A 27597-nucleotide genomic window follows, 5' to 3' on the forward strand; every position below is an offset into this window, starting at 1 on the left:
GTCATGTATCTTAAAAACTCTTGGGTTATTTCATAAAACATCTTTTGTGTAACGTAGTGAGCAACGTCCCTCGCCTTTATTACAGCTTTCAAGTTAAACATTACTTGATGGCTTAGTATAATGAGGGCTGGTAAGACTGTTTCAAGTAATCCTCCTGAGTCCAAAACACCGAAAAAAGTTGAAAGACAAAGAGAATTGAAGCATCGAAATATTTTTATTCAATCAAAAAAACTTGTTATAAATATATATTTAAATCTATTATAAACCTGGCAACTAAGTGAAAACTCAGTTTTGAGCAGTTACATTTATAAAGTATATTGGTACATATACTAAGTTCACATCAACAACAAAACTAATTGCATTGCATCGTACTAAGTATCGATTCAGTGTCTTCCAAACAATAAAACATATTTTTCTTCATAAGTTCTATACATATTACATAAGTGCTAAGGTGGTACATAGGGGAGTTGATTTTGAAAAATTCATGACTTGAAAAAGGTTTATCTAAAAAGTCGTGCGATTATTAAAATCATTTAATTGTTACAACTACTTTTCACTAGTTGAAAGTATAAATCCCACCAGACAGAAATTAAAAAGTTCAATATGATATTATCGACGACAAGTTGCACACATACATTTCATGTAAAAGGCAACTAATATTTCATTCAAGATCGATCTTTATTACAGTAAACCCTGCTGAATTCAGGTCATTTGGAATCGATGTAATTATTGGAAATATTTTATATACAGCTGGACTGTAAATGATACCCGGATTAGATCAGATTTCAGATTACTGGTCTAACGATTCGGATTAAGCAGATTTAACAGTATGACATTGATAACTCATCTTTAAACTTTTGAACACTAACAAAAGATTGTTCCTCCTATTTGAATATACACCTCTCTGCAAAGCTCTCACAATTGCCCCATTGACTGGCAGGTACAAAGCTCTCATAAGTGCCCCATTGACTGGCAAGTACAAAGCTCTCATAAGTGCCCCATTGACTGCGAAGTTAAACTGGCATGTTAGCATATAACATATACATGAAATAGATTTTATGGAAACCATCGTAAAAGGACATTATAGGAATGTCTATAATTAGATTCAAATACACATGCGGGTAGACATGTGAATAACTAAGATTATGGACTAGATTCTTCCCTAAATGCCCAAAATAAAGCTGTTTTCAAATTTCAAGTGAATTATTCTACGAAATGCGGTTTTAATGCTCGGATATGATACTGAATAATTTTATGTAGATTCATTACACATCTATAGGTTGTGGCAGCCGTCTTATACACAACACTTTCTTCATAGGGGCCATTCATTAAGTATGTACACATCCATGGGGGAGATGGGTCACTCCCAATGTAAATAATGCCTATGATTGCATAAGGATTTGAAGATTTGCAACATTTTGGGCACATACCATTACGTTACACATACTATATGAATGGCCTTAACAGCACCTTATGGTGTTAACTCAAAACAGCCCCGCAAAATCACCTTGTTCGGACAAAATAAAAAGAAATAACGTTTAAGATACCTAGCATATAAAATTGCCAAGTGTCTACATTAGAAATGCCACACCTCGGATATAACAGACAGAATCAGATGATCCCAAGATATCTGAGGATACTGCTGTATACCTATGAGCCTTTATTGACTGAATTACATCGGCCTAAAAAATACACATTATATGATTATTTGTCATGTTTTAAACACTTATTTACATCAGAGAACTGTAAACCTCATTCAGACCAGACTACTCGATATCTCTTAAATTTAATTAAAAATGAACTCGAAATGATTCTAATTTTGTGAATACATTGTTAATTTTGGGAGTATTAGACGCCTGAAAGAGTAGAAACTACTCTCAAATAGTGCTGGAAGTCGGAGTCAGTTCTGCTTATTTCACAGCAATTTCAAGCATCTTTATGAAGATCAATCTCAGTTTATTCAAATCCACAAGATGACAGTGGTTTTACATAATGTTAACAAGTTAAGGAGATTGTTCGTAGTATCGAATCAGCACTTGTTCCACTTTAGACCAGAGCCTGAGAATTTCTGAATCGGTGAAAGTGCAAAATTAATTCCTATCCCCTTGAACTTGAACTTGCAAGAAACAAGAAATATTGCAAGTAACCAGTTGGTAAATTTTCTGCGATTATGAAAAACATTTTTTATTTTTCATCAGATTCATTCTGCATCTCATCATTGACTGCATCATCATCGCCGCCGTTCAAATCATCTTCGATGCAAAAACACAATTTTCAGCTGCTGATATTTCCGCTAACGTGACGTCGGAAAAGAGCGTCGTCGTAATCGTCGTAAGTGTATTCTCCTTCCTGTGATTAATACAAATGATATGATATTATTCATTTTCGGTAGAGGAATTTTCAGGGAAGGAATTCGTCAACGCTGAAAGGGTTGTATTCGCGTACATGGGGGTTAAAAATCAGCCAAATTGTATGGGGTGAAATTTTTATCTAAATAATGTTTTGACAGTCACCTTTATGGCTAAACTCCAGGGGCCAGTTGTACAGTTATGGTTTAAGTCAAAAAATTGATCTTAAAAATCTTAAGACTGGTCTAAAGTTGTTAGATTGGCTGTAGAACTAAGATAGCCTTAGACTAGTCTTAAGTCTAAGCTGTGAATGTGCAACTGGCCCCAGAATCACATATTCAAACCCACAACAGTGGAACTGATTCCCGGATGTAAACATCGAAATATTTCTAAACTTACCTCTTCAATAATGTTATCATCATCACTAGATCGTTCTTCACCTTCAGACATCGGTCGATGAACATCCGGATAATCATCACCGCCGTGATCAATCTCCATTTCCGGTTCTGATTGAACCTCTTCATCGCCGTCGTATTCATCTTCTTCTATACAACAACAAACAACACTTTTTAGATTCAGAGAAAAAACCTTTCAACTACACGACAAAACCCTGCAGCACCCCCACATCTAAAACCCTGCAGCACCCCCACATCTATAACCCTGCAGCACCCCCACATCTAAAACTCTGCAGCACCCCCACATCTAAAACCCTGCAGCACCCCCACATCTAAAACCCTGCAGCACCCCCACATCTAAAACCCTGCAGCACCCCCACATCTAAAACTCTGCAGCACCCCCACATCTAAAACCCTGCAGCAACCCCACATCTAAAACCCTGCAGCAACCCCACATCTAAAACCCTGCAGCACCCCCACATCTAAAACTCTGCAGCACCCCCACATCTAAAACCCTGCAGCACCCCCACATCTAAAACCCTGCAGCACCCCCACATCTAAAACCCTGCAGCACCCCCACATCTAAAACCCTGCAGCACCCCCACATCTAAAACCCTGCAGCACCCCCACATCTAAAACCCTGCAGCACCCCCACATCTAAAACCCTGCAGCACCCCCACATCTAAAACCCTGCAGCACCCCCACATCTAAAACCCTGCAGCAACCCCACATCTAAAACCCTGCAGCACCCCCACATCTAAAACCCTGCAGCACCCCCACATCTAAAACCTTGCAGCACCCCCACATCTAAATAAATCAGTCAGGGACCTCATAGTTATTTTCAGCTAGTTTCTTTTCCAGCCACAGCTAGCATAGAGAATAATGATAGCAATACAAAATAGCTTACTAAGTACATAGAACTTTTTAAAAATTTAAAAAAAATTGCTCAGTGTTTATTAATAGTGTTCTTTCAAACAATGTGGTTTAAAAAGACGGGCAATGAATGATGGCATGTGCTCTTTAACCAAAAATTGATAAAAAATGTTTTTATAGTAATTTTATGGTATCGATAACAAGTCTTTTGATCTTCAGGACTGTGGGGCTTATGCATGCATGTATTGCATTTTGGTTAATAATATCTACATTCATCGTTCAAGTTCTACATGGCAATAATTACCGTTATCAGAAGCAATGTAGAATTTCGGCCGATCGATTCTTGAGACGAGTTCAGCTAGATCAGTGAATCCAGTATCCGCTGTCATCAGGTGTGTTTTCGGCGACGCTGTTTTCTTGATGCTGTCGGCAACTTTCTTCTCCTTGAACAGTTGTTTAATCATGTCGCTCTTGGCCCACGCGGAAAACAGTGTTTTTCCGTGGTTAAAACCAACATCCTGAAAATGATAAAAATTTATTTTGGAATCTTTTGAAATTATCAGGTCAATGATCAATGATTAGTTCAATGATGCTTGCGCGACATCCTGGCAAGCCTTCTTCGTCGCCTCTCTACCTAGTAGCTAACCGATATACACTTAAAAACACACCCAGGAGGATACCAGGTCTGATAGAGGACTCCTGAGCTCAGAGTATTGTAGTTCCCCGAGGAGAGATACCGGTAGGGTGGAGGTGAAGTCTTCCAGGATTTTCAGGATGAATATGAATGGTGACTATCTCATACTCTGATGAGACGAGAAGATACACAATATCCGTGTATGATGATAACGAGAGAAATCCCACATTGATTCAGTCAAAACGAGACACTTGAATAGAAGAGAATATATATTTGCACACAACGTTTTGGCTAAAGACTATTAGCCATCATCAGACGTACTGGTGGTGATGGCTAATAGTCTTTAGCCGAAGCGCGAATATTATACTCTTCTATTCAAGTTTCTCATTTTGGCTGAATTCATTGTGAGATTTCTCTCGATATCTCAAACTCTACTCACATGGATTTCATCGAATGCTCCGAATTGCAGGGTTTTATAACGATCGATCGGTGGTCGAATGTATTCACAATAATCGCTGTCCTTAACCGCTTCTAACTGCCGGACACAAGACACATACGCTAAACGTGACTGAATCTCCTGCATGTCAGGTACCTATACTCAAATAGACAATATATCACTTATATTCAACCAAAAGAAAATTACAAAGCTGTTTTGGTGTGTTCATGTCACTTATTAATTACCCTGACTGGGGAAGCCCAAGGATTCCAGCGTTTCCACAATAACCACCAACCGGATAGATCATCTCCGTAGTTTGTGAGATTTGTGTCGTCGAGGCTACCGACATCTACTGCGAATATTGTCTGCGCACCCATACTACGCATGATATCAGCTACAAAATAGTGACTAATAACAGTAAGTATCAGAGAATGGCCTGCAGCCGGTGATGAAATTCAAAATTTCCAGGAATAAAACCAGAGACCCTCGGGCCAGTTGCACAGCCATGACTTAAGTCCAAAGTGGTCTAAAATTGTTAGATTGGCTATAGAACTAAGTTGGTCTTGACTGGTCTTAAGTCTAAGCCATGACTTTCCAACCGGCCCCTGAGGATTGAATCATACCCGGCAAATTGTTGACGTATCCTCCGTCTAGAAGTAAACTTCCATCGACCGGATCACAAAGCGGAGGCAAATAACCCGCTAATGACATACTGGAACGCACGTATCGCCATAACGATCCTACAATTAGTATCATTACATGTAGTTGCAATAAGCTGCTTCGTGAAACTGGGAAAAAGTCTTGATAAAGTCTTAACAAATAACGAAGTCTTATATAGAGACTGTACAAATAATACCGTACACCCAGCATCATATGGCCAAATGAAATCACTCAGGTTTATGAGAAATCTACAGGTTCCAATATCAATATCTCTTATTTCGTATACATTTATGTCTAAAAGGACCGTCAATAATATCTAAATTACATCAAAATTCGGACTTAACAAAGTCTACTGTACTTTAGGACCTTTTTATCACGTATTTCATCGACAGGATGAAGAATAACCTACCCGATGTATGGACCTTCATTTTTGAGGTGGTGATATCAGTCGTGATGCAAAAGTACGGTATCCATAAATCTTCGATTTGACGATCGCGGAAAACTTCTTCGATACTTTGATTAAACGATCGACCTGGTTAGAAAATATCAAAACTCACTAAAAAGAACCATTCAGGCCTACCACGTATTTGAATCAGACTTTTTAAGCCAAATATCTGCATAAGTCATTTTAGATATTTTGGACCATTTTCTATAAATGTGTAATGATTAAGAACTGACAGTGATATCACATGCCCAGGGATTGAACCTGGGTCCCGTACATGGAACGCAAACGTGTTTACCAGCAGACCAATAGAACCAATCCACTTGGCCAGTGGTTATACAGCTCTCTAAGTCAGATTTTCACTTATATCAGATAAAAATCCCTGTTCTCTAGAGATGCGACTTAAATGGGCTTTAGCATATATCCGAAACATATCCACTAAAGGGTAAACATATCCACTAAAGGGTAAACATATCCATTAAAGGGTAAATATATCCATTAAAGGGTAACAACAGGGTAACATTATCCTACCAAATAGTTAACTTAAGTATACTTTTATCTAGGGGAGATACTGAACCAAAATTTAAATCAATGGTTATTTGCCAGAATTTCTACAGCGGATTTTCATACAGAAATATTCACGAATTTCTCGTCCAAGTAAAAGATATATGTAGAAATTTACCACATAGTTACAAACATGGAATTGCGTGAAAATGTCCAGTATAAAATCTTTCCGCTCGGGTGAGATTGGCAGAAATGAAGTAAAAGTGGATGGAAGTGTAAATAATGCGAATGCGAGTGAAACTGTTACAAGCATTATTGTTGTACGTTTTGATTTCGTTGTTTTCTGATCGGACGAAACCATTTTTGAACCTCTGAATAACTGAACTATTATAACAGAATTTGACGTAATGATCAAAGTTAAAGGTAAAATGTTAACATGGATTACAATTGTTAAAAATCTTATTCGGTCAAATACTTTATAGTAACATCCGAAAAACTGATTGGGAAAATTAATCGACAAAGCAGGGCTGAGATATAGAAACAATCCGTTTACTGCAATGATTATCAGTATGGTAAATCTTGCGAATCTCGGTGTACATATCAAACGAGATGTGAACGGGAAGAGAACAACTGCCACTCGTTCTAGAGATATCGCTACTATAAACCATGAACTATTGCTGACTGCAAGCGCCATTATAAATTCATAGATTTGACAACTGATCAGTGAATTCATGATGAATATAGGACCATCTTTAACGTGCAAGAGAATAAACTGTAAAATAGGCATCAGTGTAAAATCTATACAGAACAGGAAATCACAGACTGACAAAATGATCAGATAATTTGTGTAAGATAAACTGCGGAATCTACGACTTATCATTATGAGGAAAGTCGCTGAATTTCCGAAGGCTCCAAACAGGAACAACGCTGGCAGAATGACCAGTGTCACAGTACGGTAGCTTCCAGACCTGTTCACCACAGACATTAGAACGATGTAACTGCTGTAAGGTCGACCAATCTGAATTCGAGTTGAATTCATGATTGGTGATAACTAACTATTGAAGGTGTAGACTGAATGTTTCAATAGACTGACACTAATCTATGCACACAGTAATAATGTCATGCTTATTTGTTGAAGCTCACAATTCATTGTTCGCATCAAATGTAACCACCATAACTTTGACCAATTTGAATCTAGGTAGAATTAATGAAGACCACATTGTCGACTCTCTGAGAGTGTATGGGCTGACTGAGTGTGTTGACTCTCTGAGAATGTATAGACTGACTGAGAGTGTCTGGGTTGCCAACTGAGAATGTTCTGGAACTGACTGTATCTTCCCACGTATTGGAAAATTAATTCAACTTTGATATAAAAATATGATTTAAGTTATTACTGCAGCTACAAACCATGATTTACTGCCTACAGAAAATAGAAAATAAATTCTCAGAAATGTAACAAAATTTACTCAGATTTTTTGAAAGTTTAGTGTGAAACATAAATGTAACTAAATTGAATATAAATTAAATATACGCGAATTCATTGTAAATGGTGAAATATCTTATATAACAAAACATCTGAACAGGTTGGAAAATATCTATTAGTTCTATCGTGGACTCCATGGTTCTATACAGGGAAATCACAGACTACAATAGCATCAGTTCATTATTCAACCACGTAAATATACACGGCAGTAGCCGGGTAGGCCTATCTGTAAAGACTTTCCAAGCCTATAAAAGTTATTCTAAAGCCTTTACAAACCTATACAAATCACTTAAGACACCCCTGGAGAACAAACTGAGGTGTCAATCAAAATCAAGACACTTGTAATCTGTATGTATTGGGGTATAGCAAAATCCTAGAAAATTTGGTAGAAATCTGTTAATTAGTTTAGGAGCCTTAGGCTTTTAATGACTTTTGAGGATTATCTGCTCGGAAAGAAGGAAAATAATAACATTCATCCGCAGGAAAGGAATAGGGGTTTCCTTGAAAAAGCATTTTCATAGAAGGTTAGAACCTAGTTTATAAGAGGCTTCTATTTTTTCATTAGACCTATAACAATCGATGCGATTTGAGATATATCTACCTGTGAACATAGATGTCACTGGATACGTCAGATCAAGTACTTTCTTCCACAACGAGCCCATAATCTACAGGATAAGAGAACATATAAATGCATTGCTGCACAAATTCAATAGTCAACTGTAATCGCTGAATATTTCTGAATGTGTGAAATTGTAGGACCGAAAGTACAGAGGCACATTACATGCTTAGACTAATAACGTATTCCCCAGTGATATCACAGAACTGTCGAGTTCTCTCGTGATACATGCATGTTGTATGTTACACATTGTATCTAAACATAACCAAATTCTCTAACTGAATATTTGCTGATTTCTTCGTGCAACGTTTTCCATATTCAAAAGCCACATGAACTAATCATAAAATAATCTACTTTTTTTCGAAGGTGTCAATAATTCATCGATGATTAATTTTCTCGTTTAAACTCACCATTGACCATTCTCGAGCGCGTTGAGTAAATCTCGTGAGATTACGTTCCTCCGCGTACAGGGCGCCCATGAACGATCCGATGCTCGTACCGCCGACGATGTCGATGGGTATTCCGGCTTCGTTCAACGATCGAATCATACCGACATGCGCTATACCCCTGTTATTGGATAAAATATAGATTCACAGTGAAGATTAATATCAGGCTCATATTTGGGGGTTCTCGATGTTCGAATGAGTCCCCAACTCGTTTACCAACGAAGGTCCAACATGATACAGACCTCAAGAATATTTGAGCATCAACTTAACAAAATTCACTTATTGAGTTAAGAGATAATTTAACTCGAAAGTATTTGAGAAAAAAGGAGTGGTTGCCAAAACTAGGGTAACCTATAAGATACATTAGTTTTAATCCAAAGCTCAAGTCAAATCTAATTTAATGATTTAATGATTTAATGATTTTGTTAAAACTTTCTACAGAAATTCCTATGATGACTTTGTTTTTCTTTTAGTGTGAAACTAATAAAGATGTAACTAACCGAGCTCCACCTCCGCCGAGCACCAGTCCGATAGATGTACCGGTCAGGAATCGAGCGAGTCTCGAGAAATCCGACAAACGATCTGGTTCCATGTCGAACAATTTCTTGTATAAATCCATCTGGAATTTTTCCGAAAAATCAAATCAATTTGACAGTCAATTAAAAAATTTCTTTTTTCACCACTTTTCTATAAAACTATATAATTTTGATAAGAAAGAGAAATCTAATTTCTAAACGCGATCACTTACCATCTTTTCGGGCGATCTTCCGCTGAAGACACGTTTCGGACATCGAATGTGATGATGCGACGAACACCAGCCACGAGCGTTCAACCAATGCACGGTTCCACCAGGTCGAGGTTTATCCACATCCTCTCTGTGAAGCAGAACCAACTCTTTCTGAGCGCGGACGCTTAAATTCTCCAGTTGTTTTTCGAGCTGAAAAGAGTATTAATTGTTAGGGGCAATTTTTACTGCCTCAGCAAAGAAAGCAGAGCATTTTTTTCAAAACACTTTCCAGAATATACTCAACGCGTACAATTGAATATTCGAAACACCATTCTGGTTCCCAAGGAAACGATTGTTTGAGGCAAACCCTCAGGAAATTTTGAGGTATGAAAAGTTTTCAAATTCATTTTGAATTTTACCTGTCTTTCCAAGAAGGACGTTTCAGATATTTTGAGTACCTCACGCGAGGCTGCGAGGTACCATAAATTCACCACTGATTATCAATGTTTACGCGTGTTATTTTACACTGGTTGTAAACATGTCGTCTGCTAGTTCGTCGACTTACCGGTGAAACTACTGGATCATTCTCAGCGATTCCGACAACCAGTATACAATCGGCTTGTCGAATGCATTGTTTCGTCCACGGCGTTACGCGTGTATCGCATTGATACAAAACCATACGGTGAAGATCTTCTTGTTGTCCCAACCAACTCGTCAACCGATATTCATTAACGCTAGGAAAAAAATCATCAACAATTTCATTGAATTTGATCATGTTCAGATGAAGAGAAAATTGGACAATACTGGTTTCAAAACTCAACAAGCACTACACATAGCTTCTTAACTGATGGCTTCGGTGACAAAATATTTAAATTATTTACGTTAACTGTTACAAGCAACAGTAGATCCTGGCCCATCCGAAATACCGGGTTCAAGCCAACATTTTAAAATGAGTTCTGGCATGGTGAAAAAATTCAAGGGTTATTCAACAATAGCCGATGATCTTGATTTAATTACCTCTCAAGAGCCGAAGGTCCGAGTCGTTTCTGTATGATTTCACTGGTCAAACGAAGCGTTGGTCCTGCAAAAAGCCAGATATTGATTATGGAAATAAAGGACACATAATGGTATATGAAGATGAATATGAAGATTAAAGATTAGGCAAGATTCTGGCCCCGGGTGAGAAGTTGACATACCGGTATGGGACTGAAGGTGTTAAGGACTGGATAAATGTTCTTGTTTCATTTGAGATTCAGGTAAGTCAAATCATTTAAGTACCCGGTAACTATTTAGAGGGCACGGATGTACTCACCGATGGCATTGAGAGAATATTGTAACTCGAGTGTGAAGTTGGATACGGGAACATCTTCCGAGGCAGCTACGACGGCAACAGTAGCCAGATTAGCTACCGTCGATCTCTGATCCACATTTGGGTGTTCTAAAAAACGAAATATCCACACATGAAAACCTTTCAATGAATAAACATCTTCTTCAAGGTATAATTTTGACAATAAATTCGACAATCCAGTAATGCAACATATGGCACAAATAACAGTTGGTCTCATGTAGTCAAATAATTTTTAATGGACTGTGAACTGGATTTTTGATTCGAATCTTAAGAAATTTAAGATTAAGATTTACCTAATAGAGCTTTCGACGTCTGCTGCTGCGGACTTTGTAACGAACCGAGAATTCGTTGACCGAGTAAATGAATCAAACGCGTAACGACCTTCGGATATCTACGTTTTATCACGTTCAACAGTTCAGCGGGAAGTTTCGCCAGGTCGGTATCTCTGTACGTGTGTGAAATAATCCAGTGAGAAATACTTCATTGAAATGCGACATTACAATAATAATGTTTTGTAGACTTATTTATTCCAGATTAGATCTTAAGACATTCATCTTTCAAATGGGGTAAACTATTGTTTGTGAAATTCCCTTCCCGGATGGCTGAGGATCATGGCTTTAAAGAAAAGCCTCCGTTTTCCACTTCACTTTTCTTTAAAGTTATGGCGAAACCCATCAATAATTTGACCGAGGATTCTTTAAACAAAACATCTGACGAACAGATGGGAAGGATTAAACTGACCTGACGGCTAATACAGTAGTAGCTCTCTCTGTCTGCGTTAAAACCTCGACTATACCGATCAGTTCACCGCGACCGTATTCACCGACCAGTTCCTTCTTACCGTCGTTTAGTGTTATAACGTTACGTAGACGACCGTTCAGTATAATATAAACACAATCTGACTGTTCTCCTTGCCTGAACATAAATCAACGTTACAAGTTAAGATTCAGTGTGTATCTTAATTTCCTAATTATTGCAACTTTGAGAATCAAAATCCAGTTGATGCTACATGGATTTTTGTGGAGTCAGCATTCCTGTTTGCACATAGTTCTATAAACAAACTGATATTACTGTCTCTGATGAGAGGATTTTTGATTTTATTCTCATAGTTAGCAATGACATATATACACGTATAATTTCTTCTACAAAACGTTAATGAACTGCCATGTAAGGAATCCTTCACAGCCTGAAGGCTGTAACTCTGTACGAAACTGTTAGAAAAATAAACTAATAATCCATCAATAATTGTGGAAATCTTATTTCGTGTATGGCAGTAAAATTTCCATTACCTGTACAATGGACGACCGGCCTCGATCTGATTCCAGTCGAGCGCGAAATCGATCTGACGGACAAACGGCGACATGCGTCGTACGACTGAATGAGCGACATTCTTCACAATACTCGGCTGAACGTACATCAACGTGTAGAAATCTTTCTTCGTAATCAGGACGACCGTGGCGTCGGTTTTCGCGCGAACGCCGAAAAACTGCGGCTCGCCCGTCAGCACGGCTAGTCCGCCGACGAGTTCACCGGCTTGTGTTATGAACAGACATGCCTGAGAAATAGAGCAGATTATTAAACTGAGATGAACATGAAATATATAAAACGTACACTAAATTCTATCTATATTTCACTTCAAAAAACGGAGTAACCTAAATCATTTTCTTATAAAGATATGTTCTCTGTAGCAATGTTTACCTCTCCTTGAATGTCAATGAGGTGTTGCATGCACTGCAATGTACCGGTGACCACGAACAGTAAACTGGCGTCTTGATCCCCTTGTTTTGTCAATGTCGTGCCCGCTCTGAAGTGTCGAAGCATTAATTTGTTGTCTAACTGAGAAGGATCCTGGAATGAAGAGAGTACTAGATTTCTTATGATCATCTAGTTAGTAGGCCTGAACGTACGTGATAAGTTCAGGAGCAAATCCATCGATTTTCCAAAGAATTCTCCACTTCCAGGGATGAAGGACATCCTGCATGTGGTTCATCATTTGATCGTTTACCTTTAATCCTAATAACAGAATCAGGTCATCTCTCGCCATATTTAACATGTGCTGGTCATCGATAACATGAGCTTCCGGTTCTTCAGCGATATTTGAACGTTTGCTGCTCTGTCGTTTGTATTGAAAATGCAGTTCTTCCATCGTCTTGTGAACAAAAAAGAGAAAAACCTCTAAATGAAAGTATTTATTGCAGTTTCACCCTCCCATTTTCCATCATGAGGTTTGAAACAGATGAATGAAAGTTTCTATTACAATTTTGTTGAGCCACTGTACAAATTAACGAGATTCAAACTTACAGATTTTGCAGGAGGCGTTCCGATTGATAGTGGATCATCTCGAGATTGCTGGTTGACGCGCGCCTGACTCAATGCCACATCGAAATCAGACGGAACGCTCTCAAGGTCGTGTTCATCGATACCAGACGGCCGCGATCCACGAGCTGAAATAAATCATTCTCAAGTCTAGTCAAACCTGGTTTCACTGAATAAGTCAAAACTGATTCATGTAACGAGTGTCATAAATGAGTTATAGTTAATTCATTTGACCAACTGTTAATGCTAGATTTAGGGTTGAAACAAAACTGGTCGATAGAACCAGCACCTGAAGATCGAATTTTGGTAACGAGTTAGAATAGATTGATATACAGTAACCAGTTTCACAAAGCATAAGCCGTGATCACTCAAACATTTCTTTTTCTGGGCCAAATTTGGCCGTGCCAAATGAGGTCTGGGGCAACCACTCACGTCGGTGTAAAATAGGTCCGTACCCGTCTCATATTTGCCAAACCAGATTTATTAAGCACGGGCCAAATATGACTCAGATCTTGTCCGAGCCAGTTCACACTGGGCTTGTGATTGTGGAGATGTTGAAAGATACAGATTGTGAAACTGCCCTAGGCCCAGGTTACATAGAATGAATGGCGTAGTTAAACCCAAGAAGACATATTTTTTCAGATGAGCCAAACACTCATGGCACTGCACAACACAAAAAGCTTTTTTCAGCAACTATCTTTTTTCAAAAACCAAAAAGTGCTGTTTCAGTGTGAAGGGTGAAAAAACATTCTTTATGTTTACTGTCAATGCAGGAACACACTGGGTTCAGACCTTTTTTTTAATTACCTGGGAGTACAGTTCCACTGCCCAGAATTTTTTAAAGTTTTTTTGTCCCCATTATTTTTTCCATTTTAATACTTCAACGATACTCATTTTCTTCATTTTCAATTGAGTTAACCCACGGGTTAAAATTGATACCAGTTTATAAAACTGTCATAGAAATTTCCATTCACCCTTCCATTTTTTTCAATCCTTACTCCAAGTAATTGAGAAAAAAAGGCCTCGAGACAAAAAAAGAGAATTCATCTACTGCTAAGTACTGAAACAATGAAACCATTCTAATTTTCAGATTAGCCCATGCAAAACCAGCAAGACAGTGTATAAGTGAAACCCGTGCGGGGTGAGGTCACGTGTACAACCCTTACCTATCAGCGTGGATGAATCGGAAAAGCGACGCAGCTCTAAACGCTGTAGATACTTCATATGAGAAGAATTCTCTGCGAAGCACGAAGCATGGCAGTGGTAGTAGAAAATAAATTAGAAGAAAAAACATTGACATTGATGATAGAAAAACATCACGGCATAAAGCATTGTCAAACTGATGAATATGAAACATATTGGTAAATAGCAGCCTGCCACTACTGATGCATACATAGTAACTTATTGTGATGGTACGAATGCGCTTTGGTACAAATGTGTTAAGTGTGCAAAAAATAGATTTCTAGTAAAGTTTTCCATAAACGATTAGAAATGACGTACAGCTAGTCTTAAGAATACATTAAACAAGTGATTACAAAAGACACACAACACATATACATACAACACAGGCTGGTTTTATGGACTTAATTTGAACTTTAAACCTAATATATTTAATTTAGACGTTTAGCCAATTCCATTTACAGCAGGGCTTAAGTTAAAATTGGCCTATAAAACCAGTGCTGGGGGTTAACTATACATAGCATATATACATCATATATAGGTCTCATAACCAAACGAAACATGAATGTAATCACCAGATGCAAATTTCCTAACAAAAACTCTTACAAATACCACGCAAACTTAATCCGGATGATTTGGGACCGACAAAATTAACAGTATCTCGGAAATCTAGATCAAACAGCATAAAACTATTTCACATTAATTTTTTATTTATTAGTGAATCATAATTAGATCCAGATCATCCAGATCCGGATTGAACTGGGTCCAGAGTTAGTGGTTTCACGAGGGGCAGATCCACTGGCAATCTGAAATATTTACCGAATTGTTTGTGGAAAATGAATCAGAAAAAGCAGTATCATTAGCTTTACCAAAACAGCAAAATCCCTTTCACCAGAATTTGTACTTGTTAAATTGAAACGACCATTTCTTTAAATTCTAAACAACATCAAGTACCCTTTTTGATTTGGAGTTCTCAAAAACATTGAGAGTCTCATAAAACCCTTTGATCTGCCCCGATCGACTACATTATCAAGCACGTAGCTAGGCTATGTATGAAGATGACTGAAGTAAATATTCTTGACTATTTTTGACTTAAACTAACGCACGAACTCTAGTCTAGCCAAAACACGTACACACATCTCGACTGTAAAATGCTACAAACATACCTGCAGGAATTTCGGAACCTCTTCTCAACGGTTTCGTGCGACTACTCTCTATAATTGAGCGAAAATAATAATAATGAACTCAGCAGAATTGAGTCAGTGATATTAAGCAAGCCGATTGCAAGCCAGGCGTGACGGCAATGAAATTCATTGCCAATTACTTACCAGTACTGTAACTATTTTGTTACGATATTAATTAACAATACCTCACACACCTTGCACTGGTAAGTGTACCAGTTAGTACGGGGCAAGGGTATGATAGATAAGGTCATGATAAACTGATGATGCGCTGATGATGGATATGGTAGAAAGCGTTGTCGAGTACTTACTGATTGTAGGGTATTACAGGGTAAGGGTCCTGAAGTAGGCATGGGTTAGTATAGGGCAGCTTCAATGTGGGATACAAACCGAACAAATTAAGGTTCAGAAGGGTTGTTTAGGTTAAAGGTGTAATAGGGTAAGGTCTACTGTAAGCTAGAGTTAAGGAATAACGTAGAATGGAAGGCGTGTGAGGGATAAAATCTAGGTGCAACATTTAGCCTCGTGAAGCTTCACGAATGTTATATTAATGTGCAATGAATTCAGAAAATTCGGTTCAAATGAGTAACACTTCAAAAAGCTAGGGACATTAAACATTGCTAAGTCTAGAGACTTTTCGCGGGAAGCCAGGTTCTCGCGGAAAAATTGTTGATAAAAATCATTCATTCTTCAACACAGGGTTCCTGCACTAAAAAATCTACCAAATTTCATGACCTTTCTTCCAGTTATTTCCAGACGCTCAAGTCCAAAATTCCATGACCTGCCAGATTTACATGGAATTTAAACTGGTGTAAGAAAATCTTCAGAGGCAAGAAAATATGAAAATATCATTACACCAAAAATTCCATGACTTTCACTGAGTCAATCACTAAATAGCTGAAATTCCCCGACTTTCAAAGACCTGGAAAACTATCTTTAAATTCCCCGATTCTCACTAACGGCAGGAACCCTGCAACGAGCATATGAACTAAGAGTAGACGTACTTACCGGCAACATCGTCATCATAACTACCAGTAACAATATTCAACACTTTCTCCTCGGCACTCGTCGACGACACAGTTCTCTGTGGCGGCTGCTGACCCGCGTATTTCACGAGGGGATTTCCCGACAGGCTCTGAACGGACATACGTTTCTCCGGCTGACAACTGTGATTTATCAGTTCGTTACTGAGACCGAGATAGTTGTGAAGAGCCATGAACGTCACGCGTTGTAATCTTACCATTATTACCTGAATATATAATAAACAAAAATATATACAAGACAGGAACAACAGTAGCGCTCACTAAGAGCATCTTAGCCTCAATCCCAACGCAGGAAAACACTGAAAATGGAGTTTCTTTTACTTGACAGGTGTATATCGATAAAGCTTACCGGTATATTTCTACAGTAAGGTCGTCTGAAGTTAATAAAACACATACCTGTACAACGCGAACCATACTTTCAGCGTAGTTGTCAAATATTTTGCTAAAAGCATGGGCTGGCAACCTACAGTAGAAATAAGTATATTGGAATAAGAAGAATTTGTATTTGAAATGTCGGATTGGCTATAGAACGAAAATCATCGGCATTTCCACTGTACCTGAGAACATGGGAATCAACATGCGCTACCGCAGAGACTGTCTTATACGGCGCTGGATGACCCTATAATCAATTATAATTAATTAGAACCATGAAAAATCAATTGTGAATAGCAGCTCAAGAAGTGAAATATAAGCAAAGAAATATCTGTGGCAAACATCGGAAATGTTCCCTGGTCTTGGATTAAATTGAGCAATTAGTTAGCAAACCATTTAGTTTTAAAACTGGAATGACTCAGTAACCTGGTTGCATTTTTTAATGCCCTGAGCTAATAAGAACATTTCAAAAGCCGTGAACACTCGCACAAAGGAAGTCTAATGTTAAAACTGACGTGTTTAGATATTGCGGTAACATCAATAATGAAATTACATTAATAATGTAATAACTAATAATGTCTAAATCCCGGTTAACATTAAACGCCATTAGATCACTTTTGAGTTTGTTGTCATTCTGCCAGGATTTCTAATTAAGTGTATAATAAGTTTTTCAATTAGTTCCTATGCATTATCCTGATTGGGTAACAACACTTACGGGTGATAGAGAATGCCGTCCTAGAGGGGTAGGTACACTGATAATATATACTTACCGTGATTACGTCTAAGATACTAAGTAAACTATGAATACTATCACCAGTCGATACTTCTTTTATGATTGACTCAGTTCCATCCTGAAAATTGAATATGGGTATAGGGTAACAGTAGACATTTCCTGGCGAGATGGCGTCCTCCATATAATCCCCTGATGACCATCGACAGACAAGCGGTGGCCAAATAGTTTAAGATGTATCTTCATGGATTGAGAAGAAAATGTAAACAGCGTGAAATCTGGTCGCGATTAAGGAAACTAACTAATTCATAAGTTTGTTAGAAATACTAACCCAACAACAGGGTGTATTTCAAACTTACCGCTTCAGTAATAAATACGTTGATTTTTCCGCTTTGGACGACGAAGATACTATCATCGGGTTCACCGACTCGGAACATTAAACTACCGGCGGGGATGAATTTCGATTCGACGAATCGACACAGTTCCAAAAACAGCGGCTTCTCGAAATGTCCAAAAACCCTAAAATAGAATAAACACTCGATAATCTGACCGTCGAAATATGAAAACAAAAAGATACACAATTGCATCAAAAGAATGGATTCTGTTTTTTAAAGATATTTCCTTTAAAGATGGCCACCTCATAAATATTCTTGTGATATCATCAAATTTTCCACAGATGAGTGATTGGATCATTGAAAGAGTTGCATCTTAAAAAGTTGTCAAGAATAAACCAGTGTATAGTTGAAATACCGAAAGTCCACAACCATGGTATTTATCTGTGCTATAACTTTGATCTTATTTCAAGGAACCGGTCCCTGGTTGGGAGCTAGTAGTATAAGCGCCACCAATCTTTAAAGCTACATACCTGACGCTTTTAAGCATGTACATCACTTCAGCTGGTAGTCTGATTTCGGGTTGTTGAGTGGCCTCCATCTCGAGGAATGACTGCGGCGGTTCTTTCACCTGAAGTTGAGGTATCGACTCGCGGCGCATTCTCAGCAGACGCTTCGCGAATTTCACGACGAGCTGACGTTTTTTCGGTCGTATCGATTTGCCGGCCGACTCGACGCGTGTCAACGTGACAGCCGTGTTTTTTGTGAATGACCTTACTTTCCGCAGCATCTTTCGCCCGTAGAACAAAACTTTGTCACGCTTGCGGAATCTCGGTTTTATCTCGTCCGGCTGTGAAGACGGCATCACTGAAGAAGGGAAGAAACAGAAGTATGAAAGAAGAACTTTCTCTTCTTATGGCAAACACTGCTCTGTCCGTATGACCTAGTGGAGGGAGTTTGACAGCTGGGGTTATTGAATCATAGTGAAACAAGCTATTTGAATGAATAGCGGCTTCATGCAAATACGTTTCACGGTGCAAATAGTGAGCTTGAATCTTAGGACAGGGCAGCATCTTCTCATTTTACAATTCATTTTATCGCACTATATTGAAAATCTATATGCCTAATGACAAGATAGAAAACATGAAAACGTTCAAGGCCTAATATCAAACAGCACATCACATTGTATTTGGCTTGATACAAAGAAAAAAAATTCCCAGAGAGGTTTTCTCTTTCTTGGAAATAGCATAATTTACCTTTCGCTTTGAGTTTTCGTAGACTTATAAATAGAATGATCAAAGCGGTGACAATTCCTACAACCAAACCAGTGACGATATTCTACAATAGAGAAATAATAAAAACATAATTAATAATCCTGAAATCATGAAGCACAATGTAAAGACTAGTAGCCATCTGGTCTGAATTACAGTACCGACTGACTGACATGTTAAAAGGCGATAACCATCGCCCCGATCAGGTTATATTATTACACATGAAGATATCTAACCAGATAATTAACAATAATTTAGGTTAGGTTGTAGAGTTAGGATGAGAATGACGCCGAGACGAGAAGAGGTCCAGAGAGAGTTAGGGTTAGGATAAGAGGGGAAGGATTAGGGTTCGTTCAATTAGCTAATTTAAAGAAAGGAAACCATAACACAAGAAATCGGAAGCTTCCTGCCAGCCTTTTTTATGTTTCCTAAAAAAACTAACCACAGTTAAGTCATAGCTGGATAAAGTTTCAGTCACTTCGTGCACTTTTTCTTTCACTTTCTCCACGAATTCCGGCATGTCAGCGGCAACTCCTGGATAAAAGCCTTTCGCTGCCATAATGATCGTTCAACAGATATCGAGATCTACGACCCCGGTCTACACTGCTGACTGTCAAAACTTATTTTTACGTTGCAAAATGTCAATATTTATATCCGCATCAATTCAATTCAATCGAAATAGGTTAAACTGCAGCAGTCCCGTCACAGGTCCCGATAAAAAAAATTAAAACTTTGCATTTCATAGACGAAATGTCGAAAGTAACTGAACTCAATTGTTTACTATTTACACTGAAAATAATGTTAAGAACATGTTAATAATCTAAATTTATTCGTAATTTGATTATTTCAGATCAATGATATCCAAATCGAAACATTAAATGTAATGAAGACCGGATCAAGAGAAGTCAACCGTCGTGAAGTGAGCACTGGATTCGGTATCACTCGATTCAAATTTATTTCATCAATCGATTCAAATTTGCTATAAATTTTTTTGGTGGTTTTTAATGTGTATTTTTGCACTGTTATTGAATAAAAAGATATTTTACGTTAAAATAAAATTGTGAATATACAACTTAATTCATCTAATTCATTTTTAGTTGTTATTGTACGGATACGGACTCGGACTCGGACCCGGCAGCAACGTAGACTGGTTCCCGGTCTCAATGGAGACATTCTAAAATAGGGCCAATTTTCGCGAAATCTCCATCGAAGATAGAGCTATGCAAGAGCTACTGCCCGGTGTTTATAATTTTCGCCCGGTGCAAGGGGCTCCTAGGGGGTCTAATTGACCCCAAAACCCCAAAATAACAAAAATATTGTTAAAAAAATAAATAAATTCATAAGTAAAATACAAAACGGTCAAAGTCTCTGAAACTTACAGAGAAGATAGACCTAAACAAGAGCTACAGCCCAGTATATAGTTGTTGCCCCGTGCAAGGGCTCCTTGGGGGTTTAATTGACCCCAAAACCCCAAAATATCAAAAATATTTTTTGAAAAATTAAATAAATTCATAAATAAAATACAAAACTGTCAAAGTGTCTGAAACTTTCAGAAAAGATAAATCTATTCAAGCGCTACAGTCCAGTATATAGTTGTTGCCGCTGGTGGAAGCGAGTTCGGGAGCGATACCGGACCCCTGGCAAGCGAGGATGGTTCCTCACACGACGCATGTTCCCCGCAGTAGCCTCGACTGTCAAAGCTGGCTTCGTGCATTGTGGACTGTACCGCAGACCAGAAATTACAATCTGACGGGCGGCGTTAGAATGATATTAAGGAAAATCCCTATTTCTGAATCGACGAGATTTTCATATCGTTTTTTTTTTCGTCTGTCATTAAAGAGGCTATAAACATCTTAAAAAAAGCCCATATTCCAGATTCTACTTTGCTGAATCTATTATCAAGGACGGGTCAGAGACACGCGACCGCAATTAAAATGTTCAAAGTCTATGTATAAAAAAACGGGAACTGAGAGTTTTCTGAATTTTTTATATTTTTTGATATCTTCATGAACCTTCAAATGCCGCCAAAAACTAGAAACATGTTAAAAAAGCCCATCTTCCAGATTCGATTTTGCTAAATCTATTATCAAAGATGGGTCAGAGACACGCGACCGCAATTAAGATGTTCAAAGTAAAAAAATTACAAATATTTGTTCTTATTTCCATATATATGCTGAATAAAAAAGGAGCGACGGGGAACAGATAAAAATAAAATTCTTTTGTTTTACCTAGATCCGTAGTCAAGTTAATGATAAAAAACGGCTCTTCGGATCATTCATAATTCATAAGTTCTTTTTGTGTTAAGCTATTTTGATAAAATGTCGTTTTACGCAGTCAATCGGGTTGATACTGATAGCGATCGATAATCAAGATCAACAACAGGGAACAATCATAGTATTCGCCATTTCAGCAGGGTAATGACACGAGTTTGCATTTTAAGTATTGCCGGCAGTGAGACACGTACGGGAGAACCGGAAATGAGTAACCTGAATCTGGTAGATCCGAATAAAGTGATAGCTTCATGTAGGTGTACTACGGGAATGGGAGATTTGCTCATGTCAAGTGGCTGTTAGAGGGGAAATGAACCCTAAGAGGGCAGACTAGTCTAACACCGACGATGACAAGGCTTTTCATATCTTGTTACTTACGTCTTACTACTCCTGAAACCGGCTGACCAATGCTGTCCAGGCCCAAAGTGAACTCTGCGTGAACACTATGTGGATATAATAATAAAACTTGCAAAAATGGACATTTACACAAATTTCTAGGGGCAACTGGTCCCATCAGTCCCCTGCCCCCGCTATGGCCCACTCGAGAGAAATCCCACAATAGATTCAGCCTAAAAAGAAAAGTTCTTGTGAGTAAAATGGTATTGAGCAATCGTTTCGGCTAAAAACTTCGCTTTACGCTTCACGGTTTCGCTTCACGAGTCTCGTATCAGGATTTGCCATTCGGATCCAAGACTTCCAATATCGCATGACGATCTTGAGACACTCAAGTTTCCCCATTTCTTTATCGCACGGCCAAGCTGGTTCATCGATGCGCGTTGCTCGCAGTAGCTTCTCGTTCCATGAAATTGGCGAATCTGCTTTTTAGACGCTTGATAATCGAAACTACGATTTCCCCGCCTGCCAAATTCAATACTACAGTACAGTTGAACATTTTCTTTAGAGGATTCTGTCGATAGAGACATGTGAGATGACTTGGAACGATTCACTAATCACTGATTAATCTCACGCACACGAGATGTCGATTTTTGGTCATTTCTTTTCAGATGTCCAGATACACGGCACAGTACAGCTTGAACTCAACTTGTGACATTACTGAGCTCAGACCACTATTCCAAAAATCTTCTAATCCTATTGTAAAAAATAAGAAATTCGAGCGTTAAGTCACAGCGAGTAAATCCAGGGTCATTCTTTTGGCTGCTTCTTTTGGTCAGCATCTTCAAACCTGTAGAAAGGAGGGATATCCCAGAATAGGTATGCCAATACATCCGTACCGAGGATGGAATCCCCCACCGTGTTTGGTACCCTTACGTCATTTGTTTAATTCACGTAGAACTTCACGAGTTTGAGTCGTGAGCCAGTTTCTAATTGCAGCAGAAAATACGTTTGCGTGTGTGTTTTTTATTCATTTAGAGCTGTTGAGCTTTAGGAAGAAATCCTGCTATTTTACGAATCATTGTTCCTGTCTATTGGCTTTTTCGGCAATATGATTTTAATTCTACTTTCACCGATTGAATCTAACGTTGCTATTGTCATGTTGGGTTCAGAAAACGATATTCTCTTTTCACAAATTCGTTCTGTCGCATTTTCTATAGAATTCACTACAAATTAATTTAAATCAAATTTTACGGTACGAATGGAACAATATGCCTGTAGCTATTCGTGAATAAAGTTGAATCATACAATAAATTAATGGAATAGTGAGAAGTAGTATGACATGATATCAGTATCAATAATTTCATCATGTTTTGAATTGTCAGTCTGTCAGTCGGCGGTCACAGCGCATTTCTAGAACATGCTGGCCAGCAATCTAACCGCGGCGGATAACGCCCTTACCGGTGACAATCAACCTAAATACAGACTCGCTTACATCGAAGTAATATTCGTACCAAGAAACCGCACTTCATCACTACGCCTAGCTTTAGAGGGTGCCAACATATTTTTGATCGCCTTACTGGGATATGTCGGTAACTCATTGATAATGGTGATCATGTTAAACTCTAAATATCGTCGACATCCGTACAGTTTGTTTTTCATGTCGATGGCGCTTTGTGATTGCGCTATAGTGACGTTTTATCTGCTGGCGTGCATTAACAAGTTTCTCTTTCAGTACGGTTTGGATGTTATTCGATTTCCACGCAGTGAATTCTCCTGTCGCGTTCTCTATTCGTCTCATAATGTCATCAACTTCTTCAGCCCGTTAGCGCTCGCCCTCGTGTCCCTAGAACGGATGACTGTGATTCAGTTCCCGTTTCGGGGCCCACGATTCTGGACCCGTAAAGCAGTCAGTATAATCATCGCAGCTACAATTCTTCTATTATTTTGTTTGTCTATGTATCTAACTAGAGGTGTAACATACATGTTAAATGTTGGTTGTGTCATTAGTAATACTGGTTACCCACTGGTCGCTACGATTCTTACATTCATTTTCAGCGCCTTTTTACCGACGTTCATCATACTATTTTCAACAATTTTCATCATTATTTCGCTATTCCGCAGAACCAGTTCTTCATCGAACTCAACGGCATCGTTGCAAGTATCTATGATGGTAACTGCCAACTGTATATTCTATCTGATCACCACACAACCTGTCTATATCATCATGGTGATACTTTGGGCTAGGCCCGATTTGTCAGTAGGTTTTGCTTTGGAGGTAACAGATAGCTTGAATATATGGAATTTTTGTGTGAACTTTTACCTTTATGTTCTGACGGGGAAAGATATTCGACAAACATTGAAAAATATATGTATTTTCAAAAAGGCGTAGCGTAAATTTCATAGGATCTTAATACCGGTAGATGCTCAAACATCATTCAAATATCATAAGAGCCTCATCAAAATGTTGGTTTAAAGTGGACAAATTTCGATTATCACAGTAAGCTTAAATTAACTTCTGCAATTTTTGCGCAATAAAGCGTTTTAGCAGTAACAGAATACCGCGTAATAATATTTTGGTGCAAAAAGTGACGATGGTTCTTCTTACAAAACCAGCGGTGACGCAGCTCGAGACACAAACTCTGGCACTCACCGGGAATCGAACCCGGGTCTTGTACCTAGAAGGCAAGCGTGCTAATCATTAGACCAATAGAATTCTAGCTCTCGAATGACGATACAGCTTTTCCTTTATACTAACATCGAGGCCCGAGATGACAGCTGTGAGTTGAAATTTCACTTCAAGACAACTGGAATCTACGTGTTCGTTAATAACCCATCGCTTATCATTTCGATGTGTCGCAGCGCAAATCTCGGACAAGGTGCGATAGAAATGCCAAGTCACGATCACAATGCTGACAGTATCGTGCGCGTTCCTCGTCGTATTTCTTCTACCGATGAGCATCACAGGAATTCTCAGCGCGTTTTGGCCAGATGACGAAAACGTACGCCTGGATTCGTAGTTTTCTACCCATAAAGAACGGCATCAATTTCTACGTCTTGACCGGTGTCGAAATTCGGCTGGCTGTCATGGAGAAGTTGTTTCGGCGAAGCTGGAACCTCTTCTGCCGTTCTGGCATCGACTATCACCGATTAAAGTTTATAGGTTGTTGTGCGCAGTTATTGAACTTATCTTAATATGTAACTTTGTTCGAGCCATGAAAACTAGTTACTGATCTAGGTGTTGGGAATTGTTATTATACACCAAAGCTACCGAAATGAATGCACGCGTTGAACGTGGTTTATGATTAAAACAAAAGAAGCTAAATTCCAGCAGAATTTTCATATTCATGTGTTGTAAAAATAGAATAAAGCAAATAATCTACATTTTGTAGCTGATGAATGTATTTGGAATAAGGCGTCGATATAATTATCTCTTAATACATTCGAAAATACGATCAAAATATTTTCAATCAATAAAACTGCAGACGATAAAAGAAAAATGTTTGCCGTTGTCTTCTGAATACATGTACGAAAAAGAATCAACCGTTTCCGATCCAAATAACCAGAAACATTAATTTAAGGCGCATCCGATTGAGAAAATGGGACGCTCAGACACCGATCTAAGCAAATTGCGCAAGCGTTTGCATCTACATCCACCTTTGAACACACTCGTTGGCATCGTTTACAAGCTGGAAAAAAAAAACATGCATACGTTACCATTCCTCATAAACCCATTGGATTTACCTGACCATTCCGAAAGTTTATTGAATAGCCACAGTGAGGCCGAGCACTTTTTTTTATACCTTTCATCTTGCATAACTATCACTTTTTCTATACGTAATACTTACGTGATGGTTTGCATTTGCATGTTGGGCAGCCATCTTTACCAGGAACATATCCGTTAGGACAATAGATTTCGCAAGTTGGGCCGCAGTCGTCAACTGGAAAAGCCCCAAAGAGAGACGTCATACCTATCAGTCACCATTATTTATATGATAAACTTTACATTTTACACCTGACTTGACTATATTATATACTTACTCGATGATTTGCATTCACACGTAGGACAGCCGTTTTCATCTAGAACATTCCCATACGGACAGAATACTGCACAAACTGGATCACAAGTACCTAAATCTAATAATGAGATGCTCTAAATGAGTGGTTTGTCTTGTTACCCGAAATCCTCACTAATCTATCTGCATATCAAATGCCATGTACGTAAGTGCATGACTGAGAGTTAATTTATCGCGACCCATCGAAAAACTTTCATCTCAATTCAACCCTACAAAGAATTTGATGTCGATTTTACATTCTATGAAGTTATATTTACCGGGCAGAGATTGCGCAGCAGGTAATAGAAGAGCGACCACGAGGACAGACGTGGAAAACATTTTTTGTCGAGCGTTCAAGCCGAGTAACACAGAAAATATGAGCCGCCCATACAACTATTCCAGCTGCTTCAAGAAATATTTATCATCACCAGGAAAAAAATTCAATTAAAAATGGGCTTCTCAGAAATATCATATGATTTCTTCAAACGCTTATGTAAACATGTCAATTAATCATCCACAAATTACATAAGAAAATCATTTTGTATCGCATCTCTACAAATCTGTACAGCATCGAAAAGGGATTATCATCAGGAGCTCTATGGAATAATAGCACATTCAGTCAGGTTAATTCGGTACAACCTATGAGCAATTATCTATCTTTAGATAATTGCTCGTAGGTACAACCTACGGTAGTTCGTAAGCGCCTGATCTCGTGTCAACGCGGCTATGGTTCCTTTCGCAGTCGTGTATTATATTAATTCCATAGAACTCCTATGATAATCCATTTCGAAAGCAAAAACGAAATGGTTTCTTTTTGTTTTTGCGCGCCAATATTTTTTTGCGCGGTAAGATTTGTTTTGGTGCGCTTGCGCGGAGGATGGAAAAATATTTATATGTCTCGAATCACCCACTATAAATCAGAAACATGCAAAATATTTTATGAAGGTATGGATTTATTCGGGGGTGTAGGCCTGACACTACCTACGACAATTTGTTAAATCAGCGCAATTTTTTGGGGGGCAACTTTTCATTTTGTATTGACAAAGCTACTTTCGGTAATTATGAGCTCCCGAAAGCAGCAATTCGAAGTCGATATCAGCAAGTTGTTCATAGAAAATGCTGAATCGCTCTTCTTAAATTGGTTTCAAACGACCGTTGTTATTAGAAATCAATTTTGAGGCTGAATCCCATCGCAATTTTGACTGCAAAGATTGGCCGACGCAACACGAATCAATGTGTGATAACAGCAATTCGTCAGCCGCCTGCAGTAAAGAAGATGGAAACAATGTAAAAATATATCTCCGTTCTTCGCTTCCAGGTTTTCCCGCTATATACACTGAATTCATGTCAGGCAGCGAACCACTAAAAACTAGGTACGGTGCTTATCTTTTCCTCGTCGGCCATTTCATCATTTTTGTGGTCGGGTTTGTTGGTAATTCGATGGTAATCTTCATCATGTTTGGGAAAGTCATGAGACGTCATTCATATTCAGTCTATTTGATTTTCATCGCGATTATGGACAACAGTTTTCTAGGAATGTATGTAGTTGCTTGGATCAGCGTGTTCGCGTATCTGCTCACCGGGCGTCATATTGAAACACCTT

The 27597-nt window shown here is 38.5% G+C and overlaps 1 protein-coding gene across 1 annotated transcript; it reads right to left on the reverse strand.

The window, feature by feature from the left end:
- Nucleotides 1–207: 207 nt before the first annotated feature.
- LOC141908095 (patatin-like phospholipase domain-containing protein 6) lies at nucleotides 208–20009 on the reverse strand. Its single transcript, XM_074797929.1, has 30 exons — nucleotides 19779–20009; nucleotides 19322–19403; nucleotides 18599–18932; nucleotides 18093–18252; nucleotides 17774–17854; nucleotides 17189–17250; nucleotides 17028–17094; nucleotides 16597–16837; nucleotides 15574–15621; nucleotides 14395–14466; nucleotides 13214–13356; nucleotides 12918–13061; nucleotides 12611–12760; nucleotides 12202–12467; nucleotides 11654–11827; nucleotides 11206–11357; nucleotides 10877–11002; nucleotides 10582–10645; nucleotides 10130–10298; nucleotides 9586–9774; nucleotides 9338–9456; nucleotides 8802–8958; nucleotides 8377–8440; nucleotides 5756–5878; nucleotides 5310–5426; nucleotides 4932–5080; nucleotides 4690–4842; nucleotides 3921–4134; nucleotides 2748–2893; nucleotides 208–2349 (listed from the first exon to the last, which is right to left on the reverse strand). Exons 1-30 carry the CDS (start codon nucleotides 19893–19895, stop codon nucleotides 2275–2277), a joined length of 4158 nt encoding a protein of 1385 aa, XP_074654030.1. The 5' UTR covers nucleotides 19896–20009; the 3' UTR covers nucleotides 208–2274.
- Nucleotides 20010–27597: the final 7588 nt, after the last annotated feature.

The sequence above is a fragment of the Tubulanus polymorphus genome, chromosome 7, assembly GCF_964204645.1.
Source record: "Tubulanus polymorphus chromosome 7, tnTubPoly1.2, whole genome shotgun sequence".
In the NCBI taxonomy this organism is placed as follows: Eukaryota; Metazoa; Nemertea; class Palaeonemertea; order Tubulaniformes; family Tubulanidae; genus Tubulanus; species Tubulanus polymorphus.